General features: G+C 52.8%; 2 protein-coding genes across 2 annotated transcripts; both read right to left on the bottom strand.

Moving 5' to 3' along the window:
- Positions 1 to 2094: 2094 nt before the first annotated feature.
- Positions 2095 to 5873, bottom strand: Hoxc8 (homeobox C8). Its single transcript, XM_005008372.4, has 2 exons — positions 5108 to 5873; positions 2095 to 3773 (listed from the first exon to the last, which is right to left on the bottom strand). The coding sequence occupies exons 1-2, from the start codon at positions 5541 to 5543 to the stop codon at positions 3481 to 3483; spliced, it is 729 nt and encodes a 242-aa protein (XP_005008429.3). The 5' UTR covers positions 5544 to 5873; the 3' UTR covers positions 2095 to 3480.
- A 5404-nt stretch (positions 5874 to 11277) lies between these two features.
- On the bottom strand, positions 11278 to 14587 carry Hoxc9 (homeobox C9). The gene is made up of 2 exons (XM_063254870.1): positions 13938 to 14587; positions 11278 to 12295 (listed from the first exon to the last, which is right to left on the bottom strand). Exons 1-2 carry the CDS (start codon positions 14473 to 14475, stop codon positions 12051 to 12053), a joined length of 783 nt encoding a protein of 260 aa, XP_063110940.1. The 5' UTR covers positions 14476 to 14587; the 3' UTR covers positions 11278 to 12050.
- Between the last annotated feature and the right edge of the window lie 266 nt (positions 14588 to 14853).

Genomic DNA, 14853 nt, shown 5'->3' with positions numbered 1-14853 from the left:
AAAGCGAAATGAGCGAGATGCTACAACTCAGCATTTTGAAAGATACTATTTTTCACAAATCACAAATAGCATTCGGAAGCCACTTTGATTGGCTAATAAAAAAAAGTAAAGAATGGGGAAAAGTCCTATCTACAGCAGAATGGTACCCGTTCCAGTAATGGGACGGCGGGACAGGAACATTTTGGGAGGACGCGTTTCTAAAGGGAGCGCATCCCGTTCGCAATTACCGTTCCCCCATAAAACGGGATTTTTACCTCTTTTTCTTTCCAAACGAGAAAACAGAGGCGGTGGGCAGGAGGAGCGAAGGAGCTGGTGCTGCATGAGGGGGTGGCTGGGGTTCCATTGGTCTGACCCTCCAGTTACCCGACATTTCCAAAGAAGCCGGGCGCCAGATGTACCCCGCCCTGCGACGCGACGCGGGCTTGGGGCCACGGACATTGCTAAGCAGGGCCTGGGATGAATGGGGCGCTGGGCGTGGGGAAAACGTGACGAGGCCGTTCGGAACCACTTAACGGAGGGTTCATCCCGCTTGGCTAATGGGCCAGGTGTTTCTATTAATAGCAATCACAATTCCACGTTTGAAAATGAAAGGGCCCTCTCGGTCCTCCCTCGGAGGGGATGTCTATAAGAAGGCCCGAGGAGCGAGGAGCAAAATATCTTTCGGGGGGCCTCTATATCTGGTAACCGTGTCTCTCACTGCTAATGGGGTTACCAGGCTGTCTCCTCAACTTGCACCCCCACGGGGACTTAAGGTTCGGGTAGATTTCCCCAGAGCTCCTGCTGGAAACTACCCTCAAAGGATTAGCTTCCAAGCTGCAGCCTCTCTCAAGCTGCAGGAGTCCCCTGTGAGCCTCCATTAGACTAAGTCCAGTACTTGGGACCACTTTCTATGGGAGTCAGGGACTGAAGCCAGGCCAAACAGACCAAACAAGGTCTGGCCTGGGCCCACATCTGGGAGAGAGAGGGAGAGGGAGAGAGAAGAGAAAATATGAATAGGGGTCTGGTTTTGGAAACCAGAAGATCCCCTCCTCTTCCTTTTCTCCAGTCTGCTGGCTGAGTCAGAAGATTTGTATCTGTGGAATTTGAGATTATTTGACCAGAATCTTATTGGCATAAACAGAGGTCTCTGTATAGGACTTCCAGAAAGAAAAGACCCCTTTACCTTCTGGATCCCTGAGCCTTCCACTCTGTATTTTAGGGATTGACATTCCAGTGGGAGACTCCCTGTACTCCTCTGTGGCCATGGTGGGGGACAGTCCAGTCTACTCAACAGCCCACTCCCCAAGCCAGTGGGCCATACCAAGTGACCTGGCAAGCTGCCCAATTGTCCAGGTGAAGCCTGGAGTAGGCTTGAGTCAGCCAAAACAGACTGGAGTGGATGCAAGGAGGCTGAGTGGCAGGGATGAGGTCCTGGGCTGACAATCTGAATTCCAAGATGTGGACCCAGGCTGGTTAGTCCAGCTCACCATTTCCTTTTCCACCCCCATCCCCATCGGGGTGAAACCTCCTTAGCCCTGTCACTTCAGGGCTCTTCTCACTAGGCATCTTCCAGCCAAGCCTTCCTGGTAGGTCAGCTGCCTTGAGCCTCAAACTCCTACCCACCTTGTTCATTATTCCAGTGCTGGGTGTCAAGAGCTGGCCACAAAGAACAAGAGTATAAAGAACCCCATCGCCTCATCCTCAGCCCTAGTCCCTGGAAGAAAAGGTTTAGCTTTGGAGGGGCATGGGACAGATTCTTTGTCTGGGCCCAGCCCAGAGCTGAGCAGAGGATGAATAAATGAGACCCTTCTTCCTAATGGGGTCCTAGCACCTAGAAACCCACTTTGTTTGGAGCCAAGGTTTCCCCAAGAGCATATGTTATACCCTTCCTGCCAATGGAGGTTCTCCTTCCCCTTCTTCTCAACCCCACCCTTGTCACCTGCCCTCCCAGCCTCGCCTGTCCTCGCTACCCCCAGCTGCTCCCACATGAGTTCCCCCACACCAAAGCCTGGTCTGTGGAGGCCTTTTTCAGAAAGTTGGGAAAGGGGATGCAGAGGGAAGGGGTAGAGAAAGGGAGAAAGCTGTAGAGAAAAAGCAAGTCATTCCACCTTCAAATATTTTTCTCCTTTTTTTTAATTATGACTCACGTATACAATACAAAGTACTTGGACCAGGAACAGGGCTGTCAGGACACAAAATCTACATTCATAGCTGGACATAAAGACAAATGACCAAAAATTATTATTATAGATATATTTTTAACATTTTTTCTTTCAAGCACGTTGCATAAACAGAGAATTCAAGACAGAGTTAACTATACATTCAGTGCAATTTAGTTCTACTCTACTGGGGTTATAAGCACAATAAAAGCGCACAGGACTGGCGGGCTGGGCTAGGCAGTCTCAGTTGTTGGGTTTTTCTTAGTGAAATAAGCAGCAACAAACGACAACAAAATTGCATTACGAATACTCTCAAAGCAGGATTTTTTTCTATAGGTAGTGATAAAATACGTTGGAGGTTTCATTCTTTTCTTCCTTTTTTTTCTTTTTTAATTTTTTCTCTTTTTTTCTCCTATAACAGGATTTAAAATTTTTTCTTTTTCTTTTCCAAGTTTATTGCAGGTTCCCTTTAGGTAGTATGTTAAAGATTCATTATGGATATTATTATTATTTTCATGATTATGGTGATTTCTGAGCGCTAACACTAATGCAGCTCAGAGAAAGCCGGGCCCAAAGAACAGAAATCAAACAGCAAACAGCGAAGGCGAAGGCAAGAGAAAGGCGTGGGCCCGAGTGAGTGACTGTGGATGGCTAGGTAGGATTTTAGAGGCAGGCGACAGCAGGCCCCATTCACCCATTAGCAAGGGGGAAGGTATCTGTCAGCTTCCTAGAGAAAGTCAAGGGGCTTTCCAAACTGGGAGCCCCGCGGAGGGGAGGGGGCGGGCATATTCTTTGCTCTCTCTTCCTTGTTTCTTTTAATTTCTTCCCTTCCTTTCCCTTTCTTTCAGTTTTTCTTTCCTTTCTTTTTTAAAAATAAATTTAGTGCACTAATCATAGCATTAAAAACAAAGTCAAGAGTCCTCTTTGCACTTTAAGGGATTTCCCTCTAAAATAAATATCAGAGAAACAGGGAGGTTTCTCAGGGAGCTTGGTGGCCAGGGGCAGAGAGAGGTGAGGAGGCCAGGTCTCAGGACTTGAGTCCAGGAAGGACTCAGGAGGTGGCAGTGGGGACAAGTGTCTGTGTTGGGGCAAGGAGTGGGACACAGTCCGAACTTTCCTCTGGGTCTCGGTCTCCCCCCTCCAGCCCCAAACAAATAAAGCGCAAGGGAAGTCCAAAGGTAATAAAACCGCACTGCAAGTATCTGACAGGTAGTTAGAGTTGTGAGTGTCATTCTATTCTCTATAAAAGCAAATGACAGTCGTAAACTTCTCAATGTATCTGCTACCATAAAACGAAACTTCAAGGGAGTTGCTAAAGGGGGCGATTTTCTCTTTTTTTTGCCTAGTCCTTGTTTTCTTCCTTTTCCTCCTCTTCTTTCTCCTCTTCCTCATTCCCTTCTTCCTCTACCTTCTCCTCATCTCGGGCCCCAGGCAGTTTATCCTTGTTGTTCTCCTTTTTCCACTTCATCCTTCGGTTCTGGAACCAGATCTTCACTTGTCTCTCGGTTAGTCCCAGGGCGTGAGAGACTTCAATCCGGCGCTTTCGTGTCAAATAAGGATTAAAGAGAAACTCCTTTTCTAGTTCCAAGGTCTGATACCGGCTGTAAGTTTGCCTTCCGCTGCGTCGCCCCGGAGCTGGACAGAACAGAACCCCAGTCTGGTTATGTCTGGGTGGGAGGGCTGGTTTCCTCCAGCCATTCTTTCTCCCCTAAAGTTCACCCTCTGGTCTCCCCAGTTCTCTTCCCTCCGTAGGAGGCAAAAACCTAAGGCAAGCAAGGGCAGAAAAGTTTGGGGGATTGTTTTGGTCTGGTTTCATCTTGGGAGGTAGGTGGAGGGTAGGGACTCTTGACTAGGATTGTGTGAACACTGGGGGCTTGAGGGGGCCGGGGAAGCCCTGCAGAGTTGTCCAGGCCTGCAGTCTCAGGAAACTGGCCCTTGCAGCTTTGTTTACAAGTGCAGAATGGCATTTAGTGAACAGGGCTGGGGACAGAATCTGTTTCCAAAAGAAAGGAAAACGGGCTGGGAGTAGAGGGCTCTGCCCACTGCCCCCTCCTGCCTTTGCTCTCTGCCTAATGCTTTTCCAATAAGAAAAATAATTGATCTCCTGGAATGTATCAGTGCTCCGCCTGATTGCTAACTGGAGACCAGCAAATAAATCAGGGGCTGTCCCTGGCGGAACTTGTCGCTTTATCACTCCCCCTGTACTTCGAAATTGGGCCATGAGGGGCCACCCTTAGAGGGGCTCTTGGCCTGAGCCAGTGTTAGGTCTCAGGGAGACCCTACAAGCCCTTGATTGGAGGGGAGCCTGGCTTGGTGCTCTGGACCCCCAGACACTCCTAATTTGTATGATCTTCTTTTGAGCACTGTGTTTTCTTCCTCTTAGGCTCCTGTCTTCTCTCCAACTGAGGGGAAGTATAGAAAAGTTGGGGTAGTGACCCCTTGGGCTAGTTCTCTGAGAGCAGGCAATGGGGACCTAGAGAGCCAGAGCTTATGTCCTTGGGATCCCGACATGTCTCTGGCTAAGAGAGAAAAACTGGGGTCTCCCTTAAACCCAAGACAGCCTGGTCGCTGTCCTGGACCACAGACTCTGCCTTTGGAGAAGCTGGTTATCAGCTCCAAGGACCTCAGGGTATCCTACCAGCCACCTCCCCAACTTTGACTTTAGAGATGGGGACAGGCAAGACAGACAGACAGACATGGAGGAAACGACTTTTAACCCTTTGAATCCCCACATCATCTTTCCTCCACCTTTACCCCAGTCCCCAAAATGTACAAGACACCCCCCTGCCCCACCCCCAGCCAAGACTTCCCAACCTCGAGAAACCCACCCAGGCGAGGGGGAGAGTGGGTGGGGCAGGAGAGACCCCAAAGCCAGGAGGGAAAGCCAGGGCAGACAAAAAGGAGGCGAGGGAGGGGGGGAAGACCCCAGAGCGCGGGAGACCGAGGGGGAAAGAGAAAAGGCTTCTCACCGTGGGGTCTCATCCATGGAAACATGAGGCTGGGAGACGAGTTTTGATTTAAGTGGCCTTGTCCTTCGCTACTGTTAGTGTTGGCGGAGGATTTACAGTCGGGATATTGCACCACGCTCGCCTCTTGCTGAGCCCCATAAAGGGACTGTCTGGGGAGCGCCTCGTAGCCATAGAATTTGGAGGCGTCTCCGTGGCAGCTAAGAGAGCACGGGTTCTGCTGGTAGCCCGAGTTGGAGATGCCGGAGGTGCCGTGGTGGAAGAAGTCTTGGACGTGGTGCGAGGCGTGCTGGAAGCCGGGCGCCGAGCCGCCGGGCCCATACACCAGCGCATGGCTCCTGCCCACGCTCTGCGGGAACCGGCAGTCGTAATAGGCCGGTTCCAGGGACTCGCCGCCTTTGTATTTGGAGAACAGGGGGTTGACGAAGTAGGAGCTCATGCTGGGCACATGAAACCCCGCGGCCCCCTCCCTCTGGCTCGCGGCTCCCGCCTGGGACCCCCAAACTCCCCTCCCCCCGGGACCGAACCCCAGGCCGGCGGGCTCCCCGGCTGGGCAGGGCTGGGCTGCTGGGCCGGGGGCTGGGCAGGTGGGGGCGCCGCGTGCCGGGCTCCGGGGCTGGCGCGGGCGGCGGCGGGCGGCGAGCGGCGCGGCGGCGGCGGCGGCGCTCCTCACTGTCGGTAGGTAGAGCTCGCGCTCTCTCACTTAGCTCTTTCCTTTAACAGCCCAGGCGAATTCCTCAGACTCCCGGCGGTGGCGGCGCTTACACGCGATTCGCGTTCATCAATCCACGACATGAAGACAGGCGAGAGAGAGAGAGAGAGAGAGAGAGAGAGAGAGAGAGAGAGAGAGAGAGCTGGCTGGCGGGGGTTGAGGGGTTCAGGGCTGGGGGGACCTGGAGGAAGGGGAGGGAGGAGAGGGGGAGGGATGGGGGTGTGGTGTGTGCAGGGGGTGGCGAGCCAGCCCCAGCTAATAGTCTGGTAGCATTCAGATTTGAAGGTGCCTCTTTGCCCTGCTTCTCTTTTTCTTCCTCTCTCTGAGAAGTACCTGAATCAGCAGGTCAACTCAGGTTACCTCAACAGGTATAAGACCCCCTGTGGGGGTTCAGTGTCACAAGCCCACTGCAGAGCTCCAAATTCCAAAAGATGGGCTCTCTACCAGGTCCTTAAGACTGGGGGCTTTGGGGAGAACAAGCACACTAGTCCCCCAGACACTTCAAGGTTCAGACCCCTCAGCCTCTGACCCCTCCCTGGGGTCGGAACCTGCCGTTTTCCTTAGATCTTCAAGACTCTCACACTTGGCTGCTTATGGGTTAAGAAGACCAGAGAGGCGGGAGCCCTCCAAATACCCTGGCAAGACCACACCACCTTTCCTTCAGACCCTAGCCCCTACCTGGAGCAGGAGGCTCAGGAGATGGCCACAAGCTCTGGGGGGGGGGTGTCTAACAGCAGAGGTATTTGGGGGAACTTAGAAAGAAAGGACAGCTCAGTGTCCCTGGCTTCTGTCTGAATTGATCCAGGACATTCTTCCTTAGGAGGCCATTTGTTTCTTGTTTGGAAGGGACTGCAGAAGGCCTCTTACGTGTCCCCATATACCCTCACCCATAGGAAATGCCAACTCAGCCTGGAGGGGCCCTGTGACTTCTCTGCCACCCCCTCCTTCCCGAGGCAAGCTGCCCAGGTCAGGATGTGGTTGGAAACTGTCAACAGATACTTTTAAAATATTTACCCACACTTTCTCTGGAGGGTTCCCCTCATCCTCAACACTGGACAAATTCAAGTTCTAATGGATACAAGAACCTTAGTCCATCAGCACCCTTCCCTGGCCATAAGTATACGGCCATATGGATCTAACACAGAGAAAAAGGGAAAAAGTGAGAGAGCCATGTATATGTGTGCTGTGTGCAGACAAACGAAGATGAATAAGAATGATTTTCTCCTACTCTTCCTCCACAGTATCTAAGGTTGTTACACACAAGACAACCCTAGAACACACTCAGGACATGGACACACACACACACACACACACACACGTGCCACCTTCTCACCCTGAGACACATCCAGTGCATGCTCACCATAAACTAGCATACACATTCCTGAAAGTGTCCTTGTTACCTCACAAACACTGCACACACACATGCACATGAGTCACACATGCACAGAAGCCTGACAAACTTGGATGCATCTTTAGGTCACTGCATCATGAAAAAAAAATGATACCTATTTTCCTCCACATCCTGAGGTTTCAGCATTGGATGAGGAAGGAGGTGGTTAGAAAACCAGATCTTTTCCTTTCTCATTCTCATCCGGAGCCCAGCTCTGGGGATGGAGGCAAAAATGACAGTGCAGAGCAGGATGGTTTATCAAGAATGAACCCTCCCTCTCCAGGCCCTTTATTATCTAAGTAATTGCCAGAGAAATGGTCACTTTCAGCCAAATTCCCAAAGGAGATTTACTGGTACCTCAGCAAAGAGCTTTCCAGGATCTCTTGCATTTGGGGAACTCATTCTATCTGAGTTAGACTGTCCAGACTCTTAGATACCAGGACTCTGACCCTGAAGGAGTGAGAAGAGGATGAGAGGAGCATGCCAGGGTCACAGACCTCTCTAAGCTCCAAAACACTGGGGGATACAGCAGCGGCAGGGCATCTCCATCATTAGGACCAGAGATGCTGCATCCGTGGCTCCAGCCCTGCTTTTCTGAAGCCTGCTTTTCTGGTGCCTGAGCTGAACAGGGTGGGCTCTCAGCTCCCAGCATCTGGGTCACTTGGGACTGCCATAAATACTTTCTCTTCTCTGCCTGGAAAGAGGAGGCCCAGAGGGCCAGATCAGCTCTTGGGCCTGTGCCTTATCTTTTAGGGGGTGGGGGGGGGGATATTTCGACATTTTATGGTCCAGCGAAAACCCTGCCACAGAGCTATTCTTCTGGGCTTTTGTGTCTTGGAATTCGACTGTCCCGAGTGTGCCTCCACCACCGCCTGTCCAGAGAACAAATCAGCCCCACGACCTCTGGGCAGACTTGGTTTCTCTCTTTAGGGAGATCTTTTGCCTTAATTTTTTTCTCTTTCTTTTATAGTATCTGGTTTATTTCATTCCCTGAGGCTGGAAATAAAGGAACCGCAAGCAGACATCCTTGCGCGGGCCATCTCTGTCCCTCTCCCCGAGCCCCGCACGGCCCTCTTAGGTACCACGGATTTATGTTCGTTTGTCCGGGTCATTCTGCCTTTTTGTGTTAATTACGCTCTGCCTGCTTCGCACTTATCTCTTCTGCAAAGTGATCATTTTTGATGCCTGCCCTTCTGTGCTTCCCCAGCCCGCTGCCCCAGCGAAGGCCCATCTCCCGCTGCCACTCGCGAATTATTTACACCTCGCAGGTGAGAGGATTGATTTGCTCAGAGCCAATGGGGCAGGGATGGGCAGAGACTCGGGGCCTTCTCAGCAAGGCTCTAGTCCGGGACTCAAATGTCAGTGCGTCGGGGCCTGCCCGGGTAACGCCGCCTCTAACATTGAGCAACAGCGCCACCTCGCGTTCACTTGCACCAATGCAGTCAGGCCTGGAAAAAACCAACAGAGGTCGCAGGCTTGGCCCAAAGGTGGGAAATAGGAGGAAGGAGCCTCCAATTGGGTGCTGAGGAGAGGGATTCCCCGGAAGGGAGTTGCCCTGCGACGCTGTTTTGTTTTGTTTCCTAAATTGTTGAAATAAACCTTGTGACAGGTTCCATACTCTCCCTCTTTTTGTTACCTCTCTTCCTGCACTGAGAGACCTTGTGCAAAGAACTGCAGTGATTTCCGCACCTCCGTTCAGGCGCATTTCTGGCCTCGGAACACCCCCGCGCACGCGGATACCAGGCTGAAGCTCCCACGACCGGCCACTGCCAGAGGCGCACACCCTAAATTCCTGGTCCCTCTTACTCTGATGCTGGCCCCTCGCTGCCTATTCCACCGCTGCCTGCAGACTTTGGGGTGGGTCTCTGACTTCTCTCCAGGCGCTGTGCCCGTGGTTTGTAACCCATCCCTCGCGCGCGCTCTCTCCACCTCTCCCTCCCAGCCAGTGAGGTCCTGTTTTCCGTGGGCCATAGACAAAACATTCCTATAATCCGATTTCAAAGGAAAGAGTGTCCACCTTATTTAAACCATAAAACAATTAAGCCCAGACGTCTAGCCAGCTCCGCGCTGCTGTTTTGTTCAGCCCTATTCAGAACGCAGAGCAGAGAGACAAACAGCGCCATAAAAGTGGCATTTCGGGGCTGCGGAAATGTACCTATCCGCTGCCTTCCCAAGTGGAACAACCTTTAGGGTTTTGTGATTCTGACAAAAGAGCAGAGGAGAGGTGGGAGGGGCAGATTAGGACAAGAAGGCATTTGCTAGCCCCTCTCTCCCACCAGATTTCATTTCTTTCCCTACATGTGTGTCGTGTTGTTTTAATTCATAAGTGACAATGAATAAAAATCCAGTCCAATCCTGACCTGCACTCAAGACGCTAGTCTGTGACTGAACAGTGGCGAGGCGAGAGGCCAGTGGGCCTGCTCTGAATCCCACCTCTGTCCTAGGGTCTTCAGGCCCTGCTTTCTGCCCGAAGCAAAGAGGGCTCGGCCCAGCCGGGCTGCAGGGGCAGGCCGCACTGACCGACGCGGAAGGGAGGCGACAGGGCTCTGGAGCAGGGGCAGAGTAGAAACCCGGAAACATCGCCAAGCTTGGGCAGGGAGAGAAGCCCACATCTTAGGTCCAAAGGAAGGGTTGGGTGGCTACTGACTTCTATCAAGAGCAGAACTGGGGCCAGGATTCCAGAACAGCAGAAGGACCAAACAGGCGCAAGGAAGAGACAAAACTGTAGGCAGAGCACCTTGCCAAAAGACCAAGAAAACAATGCTTCCGGAATTGGGGAAGAGGTCTTCTAGGCGGGAAAGAGGACCGAATACTTCAATGACTGACACACAGTTGCGACTTGACTGCCCTCCAAAGTAACCAAACAAAAATTACACCCCTCCCACCTCCCTCTAGACCCCCAAATTGTAATTTTAAGGGGAGGAAAGAGTAGCAGATTCAAATAACGACTGGTTTCCACAAGCAACCCAACAATTCTGCAAGGTGTTGCTTTGGGGGATGCAGCACATGGGCTGGGATCCCCAATTATTTTCTTTTAAGGTGGTATCTTCTGAGTATTGAGAGCAACACCCTGCACCTTTGACAGAATGCGCAGCCTGAGATATTAAAGGGCTATATTTCAAGCAGTCTGATTTTAATAGTTTCCAGATTGGGGGATTTCTGAGAAAGGGGGTGCTGGCCGAAGCATACCCAGCAGCTTGGGTCTGCTTCTTATTAGCAGATAAAAACTGCTGGTTCTAGGGGAGGCTCTATGGCAGTGCAGTGAACCGGTCCTATCAGAATTGCATGCACATCCATACTTTTGTGCTTGGGGTCCCACAACCACCAGGGAGCACCCCACTCCTGGCTAATCACTAGCCAGGTTCTTTGGGTCTTAGCCCCACCATCCTCTAGTAGCACTATAGCTGCTTAGCACAATCCTGATCACCTCCAGATCAACATTCAGCAGAGGGCAAGAGACTGAGAACAGAGAACTAGAAAGAGAGATGAGAACGCACTGAGAAGTAGAAATTAAATCTAATTCTGACTGCATTGGCTTTGTCATCTTCCTTCCTGTCTCTTTCCATCCCTTCCTCCTCTCCTTCCTTTTCTCTACTTACTTCCCTTCTCTCTTCCTCCTTCTCTTTTCCTCTCTCTGTCTTTTAAGGAAGTCCCCCAGCCCCCCAGTGTGTCCTGCTCCCTGAGGCCTGCTTGGCCTTCTTCCTAGTGGAATATCCTGCCAGCTTTCTTTCCCAGCTATCCCTCAAAGCACCAATGCAGCCAGACAAGAATTCAGCCTGGGCCCTCACCCAGCACCCAACTTTCATCTTCACCTATCTCCTTTCTCCAATCTCATGTACTCATAAATTATTACAATTAATTACAGCCAGGGAAAGCCATTCATGCCATGCCCCCCTCCCTCCATCTCAACACCAGGAAACTTGTAGGCAGTCAGCCGGGGCAGGCACAAGCTGGGCCTCAACCTCAGCAGCCTCCACGCCTCCCCTGGAGCCCCCACCCCCACCCTGCCCTGCCTGGAGAGAAGTGGCAGGCATTTGCCCTGACGAGGTAGAGAGAGAGCCCCTTCTCTGATTCCAGTCTCCCCTCAAGGGGAGCACTTGCCTCCTCCACGATAGCAGCATAGCAGCGTGGGGAGCCACAGGGAGGAGAAATAATGAGAGCTGGATGCGATTGTGTTTTTGGTTTTTTAAGTGACTTCGATATATTAACACAGAGCTGTTCTACCAAAACAAACAGAAGCACGTTACAGGACGGACGCTGGGAACTGACGCTGGGGGTGAGAGGGAACACTGCTATGTACACGCCCGAGGCGCCGGCCTGCGCCGCCCGACCCAGCCCTTGGCTTAGTCCGGGCCCACGTCCCTCAGCTCCTGGGCTAGGAATCATCATGTGTATGTGTGTCTTTTTTGTACAAAATCTGCACGCAGAGCGCCCAAGGCCTGGGAAGGGATGGCCCAGACCGTATACAATACAGGAAAAAAATTAGAAATATAGCAATTCAAGTACTGGCTTCTCTGAAGAAAGGAGAAAAAAAATCACATTTGTGGTGTGTCATTTATTTCAGGTGCGTTGGGGGAAGAGAATGCAGTTTCTCTCCTGCCTCCTCCTCGATGGGTAGAACTAACTCTAAAACACCAATTTCTCAACACTTAACCCTCCCAAATCGCAAGAGTTTTCCTTTTCCCCTTCCTTTTTTTTTCTCTCTCTCTCTCTTTAAGCAGATTGGCTTTTTTCTATCTTGCTCCTTCTTTTTCTTTCGTGCTTTCTCCCGCCTGGGTTGGGATATTTTTGTGGGGTTTTTGTTTTTCCCTTGGCTGTGCCGAGGCAGCAGGCTGGGGCAGGGTTTAGGATTGCTCCTTGTCGGTTTTCTCTTTATTCATCTTTTTCATCTTCATCCTCCGGTTCTGAAACCAGATTTTGACCTGCCGCTCGGTGAGATTGAGAACCCGAGCCACCTCATACCGACGGTCCCTGGTTAAATACATATTGAAGAGAAACTCCTTCTCCAGTTCCAGCGTCTGGTACTTGGTGTAGGGGCAGCGCTTCTTCCTCGTGGAGCGGGCGTGGATCCAGTTGGCCACGGGGTTGCCTGGAGGGCCAAACACAGGCAGGGGTCAGTGGCGCCCCTTTCCAGTCCAGGGCCTCTACCAGCCCACCCCCAGGCTTAGCTAGGCTCCCCAAACCCAATAATTGAACCTGAATTTGGACACATTTTGCTTCAGGAATTTTCTCTCCTCTTCCTTTTGCATTCTACCCCCTCCCCATTTCCCCTTCCTCTTCAGTTTCCAGCACCTAAAACTGTAGGAAATCCGAAGCTCTCAAAGCCCCTACAGTCTGGTCCTCAGCTTCAAGAGCAGTAACTCGAGAATATCCTCATAAAAAGTCCAAATTCCCAACCGTTTCATAGGCCCATAAACGCTTCTCTCTCTTGTTTTTTATTTTTATAGCAAGGTCTCTCTCCTCCCCACCTCCCTCCTCCTCTGCCCCCTCCCATCCTCCCAGCCCACAACCAAGTCCTGAAATTTCAGCAGACCTACTTCCTGACCCTGAGGGCCCCCAAGTCCTTCACCACGCTCCCCAGTGCAGTCTCTGTTTAGAGTTCAACCCTGCTGAGGCGAATTCTGAGGGTGCTGCTGGGATGGGGAAAGTCCTCTCCTCAGAGAGCTGCTGGCCTTGGGGACAGGCTCCCCCATAGCTTAGCTTTTCTTGGTCTCCAGTGCCACCCCCTCCTTCCAGCCCCAGGACAGGCTCTGCAGGAACCCAAGCTTCCAATCTCAGGTTTATGGGAGTAGCTGAGGGCAGAGAGAAAAGTCTTCACAGGGGTATAATTAGGCCCTGGCCCCTTACAGGAGGAAAAAATTTCCTGCAGTCCCCTTCCTGGGACTCCCCCATTTACTTCCTAACACCCAGAAGGCTGCACCTTCTTTCCTGCTAAGTCTCCTCTCCCCTGTCTCTGGCCCTACAGCTCCACCTGCCCCCACCTCCCCCAGGCAGCTCTTTGCAGCCCTCAGAAGGCTCCTGTCTCCCTGACTGAAGTGTGTGTAGAGTTCTCTAATCTGGGGAGATGCTTTCCCCACTCCACATCTTTGACCACATTCTCACCCCTTCCTCCTGCAGACCCTCAGAAGAAGGTTCTCAAGTTTAAGGAGACTCAGACCCGCTTCTCTCTGGAAGTACTGATCTCTCCAAGTTCCCAGGCTGTGAAATCTCCCAGACCCCTCGCCAGGGCTCCTGGGAGAAAAGTCAGTGGATTTTCTCTTCAGTGAATCCCTTTTGGGGCAAGGACCTCTATGCTGCTGGGGAGGCATGGGTGACATTCCTCCTTGGGGCGTTTCATGTCTGCCCCCATGTCCTCCTCACCTCTTCTAGCCCATCTCAAGCCCTAAAATGAACCTCGCCCCCACCCCAGCCCCTGTCCACATTTCTTCGAAAGTGGCCACTGAGCCAAAAAGCCTGGGAGGGGAGGGAGCAGGAGTCTCTTTGCAAGCCAGCCCCTAGGAAAGGCGTCCTCTCGGCCCTCTCCCAACCGGGCTCCCTGGGCCCCCTTCTCAGACCTTCCTGCCCCTGCAAGCTCCCCAAGGTAATTCGCTTTTATTGAGTCCTCACCCCCTCACCCTCATCCCTCTCCCGCGCTCCCTGAGCTGCTCCGAGGGGCTGTAATCTGGCTCCCCCCCGCCTGTCTTCCCCTCCCCTCCCGCGCCGGTTGTAAAGGAAAATTGCTCCCAACTTACTGGGGTCCAGGTCGGCCTTCTCCTCTTTGTGCTTGCTGCCGGCGAGGGCGTCCGCCTCGGGCGAGGGCAGTGTCTGCGGGGCGCGGTCGCGCAGCTCCCCGGGCGAGCCGTACATGTAGTCCGGGTAGCTGCGGCCATCGCCCGGGCCGCAGTCAGCGCGGCGCCCGGGGTAGGCGTCCGGCTTGAGGGCGTAGTGACGGCCCCCGGCCGGGAAGCTGGGGAAGGAGACGGCGCCGGACAGCGGCTCGAGCCAAGTCCGCATGTAGCGCGTGTCGGCGCCGAGGTGGGGCTGGGGGCCGTACGGGTGATAGACCACGGACGACTGCGAGGGCACCGGCGCCCACGACGTGCTGAACACTGCGGGCTTGGGCGCGAAGCTACAGGACGGAAAATCGCTACAGTCCGGCACCAAGCCGCTGGGTCTGGCGGCGGCGGGGTGAGCCCCCGTGGCCGGAAACCTGGACGCTAGGAGGTCTTCATTGTCGTGAGAGATGAGCGAGTCCACGTAATAGTTACTGATGGGCCCCGTCGCCGACATCGTAACAGGGTTTTACATACATAAGATTATTGTATGAACTGTATATGTACTTTTTATCTGCTCACAGAACAATCAAGGCAGGTAATTATTTTTCCAGCCTTTTCCCGGCAGCTCATTGGCTCCCCAGCCCCCACGTGATCGTATTTACCCAAAAATACGGCGCGGATCAATGCGCAGGGGCTTTTTTTTCCCCTTGCTTTTTTTCCCCCTCTCCCACCCCCTTCTCTCTGCTGATCCCCGCGACCTGCGTTTTCCTGGGGGTCCGCAACTCTGGACCCAAGGCGCGGGTCAGCCCCTCAGGACGGCTCCTATCTCATCAGGGAACCCCCCTTGCCCATGTCCACTCATCAGCAGCTGCCTCCCCCCTGCTAGGAGGAT

Source organism: Cavia porcellus, unplaced genomic scaffold, assembly GCF_034190915.1.
Source record: "Cavia porcellus strain 051 isolate PalLab524CR breed Dunkin Hartley unplaced genomic scaffold, mCavPor4.1 scaffold_8, whole genome shotgun sequence".
In the NCBI taxonomy this organism is placed as follows: domain Eukaryota; kingdom Metazoa; phylum Chordata; class Mammalia; order Rodentia; family Caviidae; genus Cavia; species Cavia porcellus.
This window is presented reverse-complemented; position numbering and strand designations above follow the sequence as displayed.

Bases quoted from the DNA above. Each gene is read 5' to 3' on its own strand.
- Hoxc8 (XM_005008372.4), bottom strand. From the start codon at position 5,543: ATGAGCTCCTACTTCGTCAACCCCCTGTTCTCCAAATACAAAGGCGGC. The intron at 3,774-5,107 runs GTGAGAAGCCTT...TGTTCTGTCCAG, and splicing joins TCCATGGATGAGACCCCACG to CTCCGGGGCGACGCAGCGGA.
- Hoxc9 (XM_063254870.1), bottom strand. From the start codon at position 14,475: ATGTCGGCGACGGGGCCCATCAGTAACTATTACGTGGACTCGCTCATC. The intron at 12,296-13,937 runs GTAAGTTGGGAG...TTGGCCCTCCAG, and splicing joins GAAGGCCGACCTGGACCCCA to GCAACCCCGTGGCCAACTGG.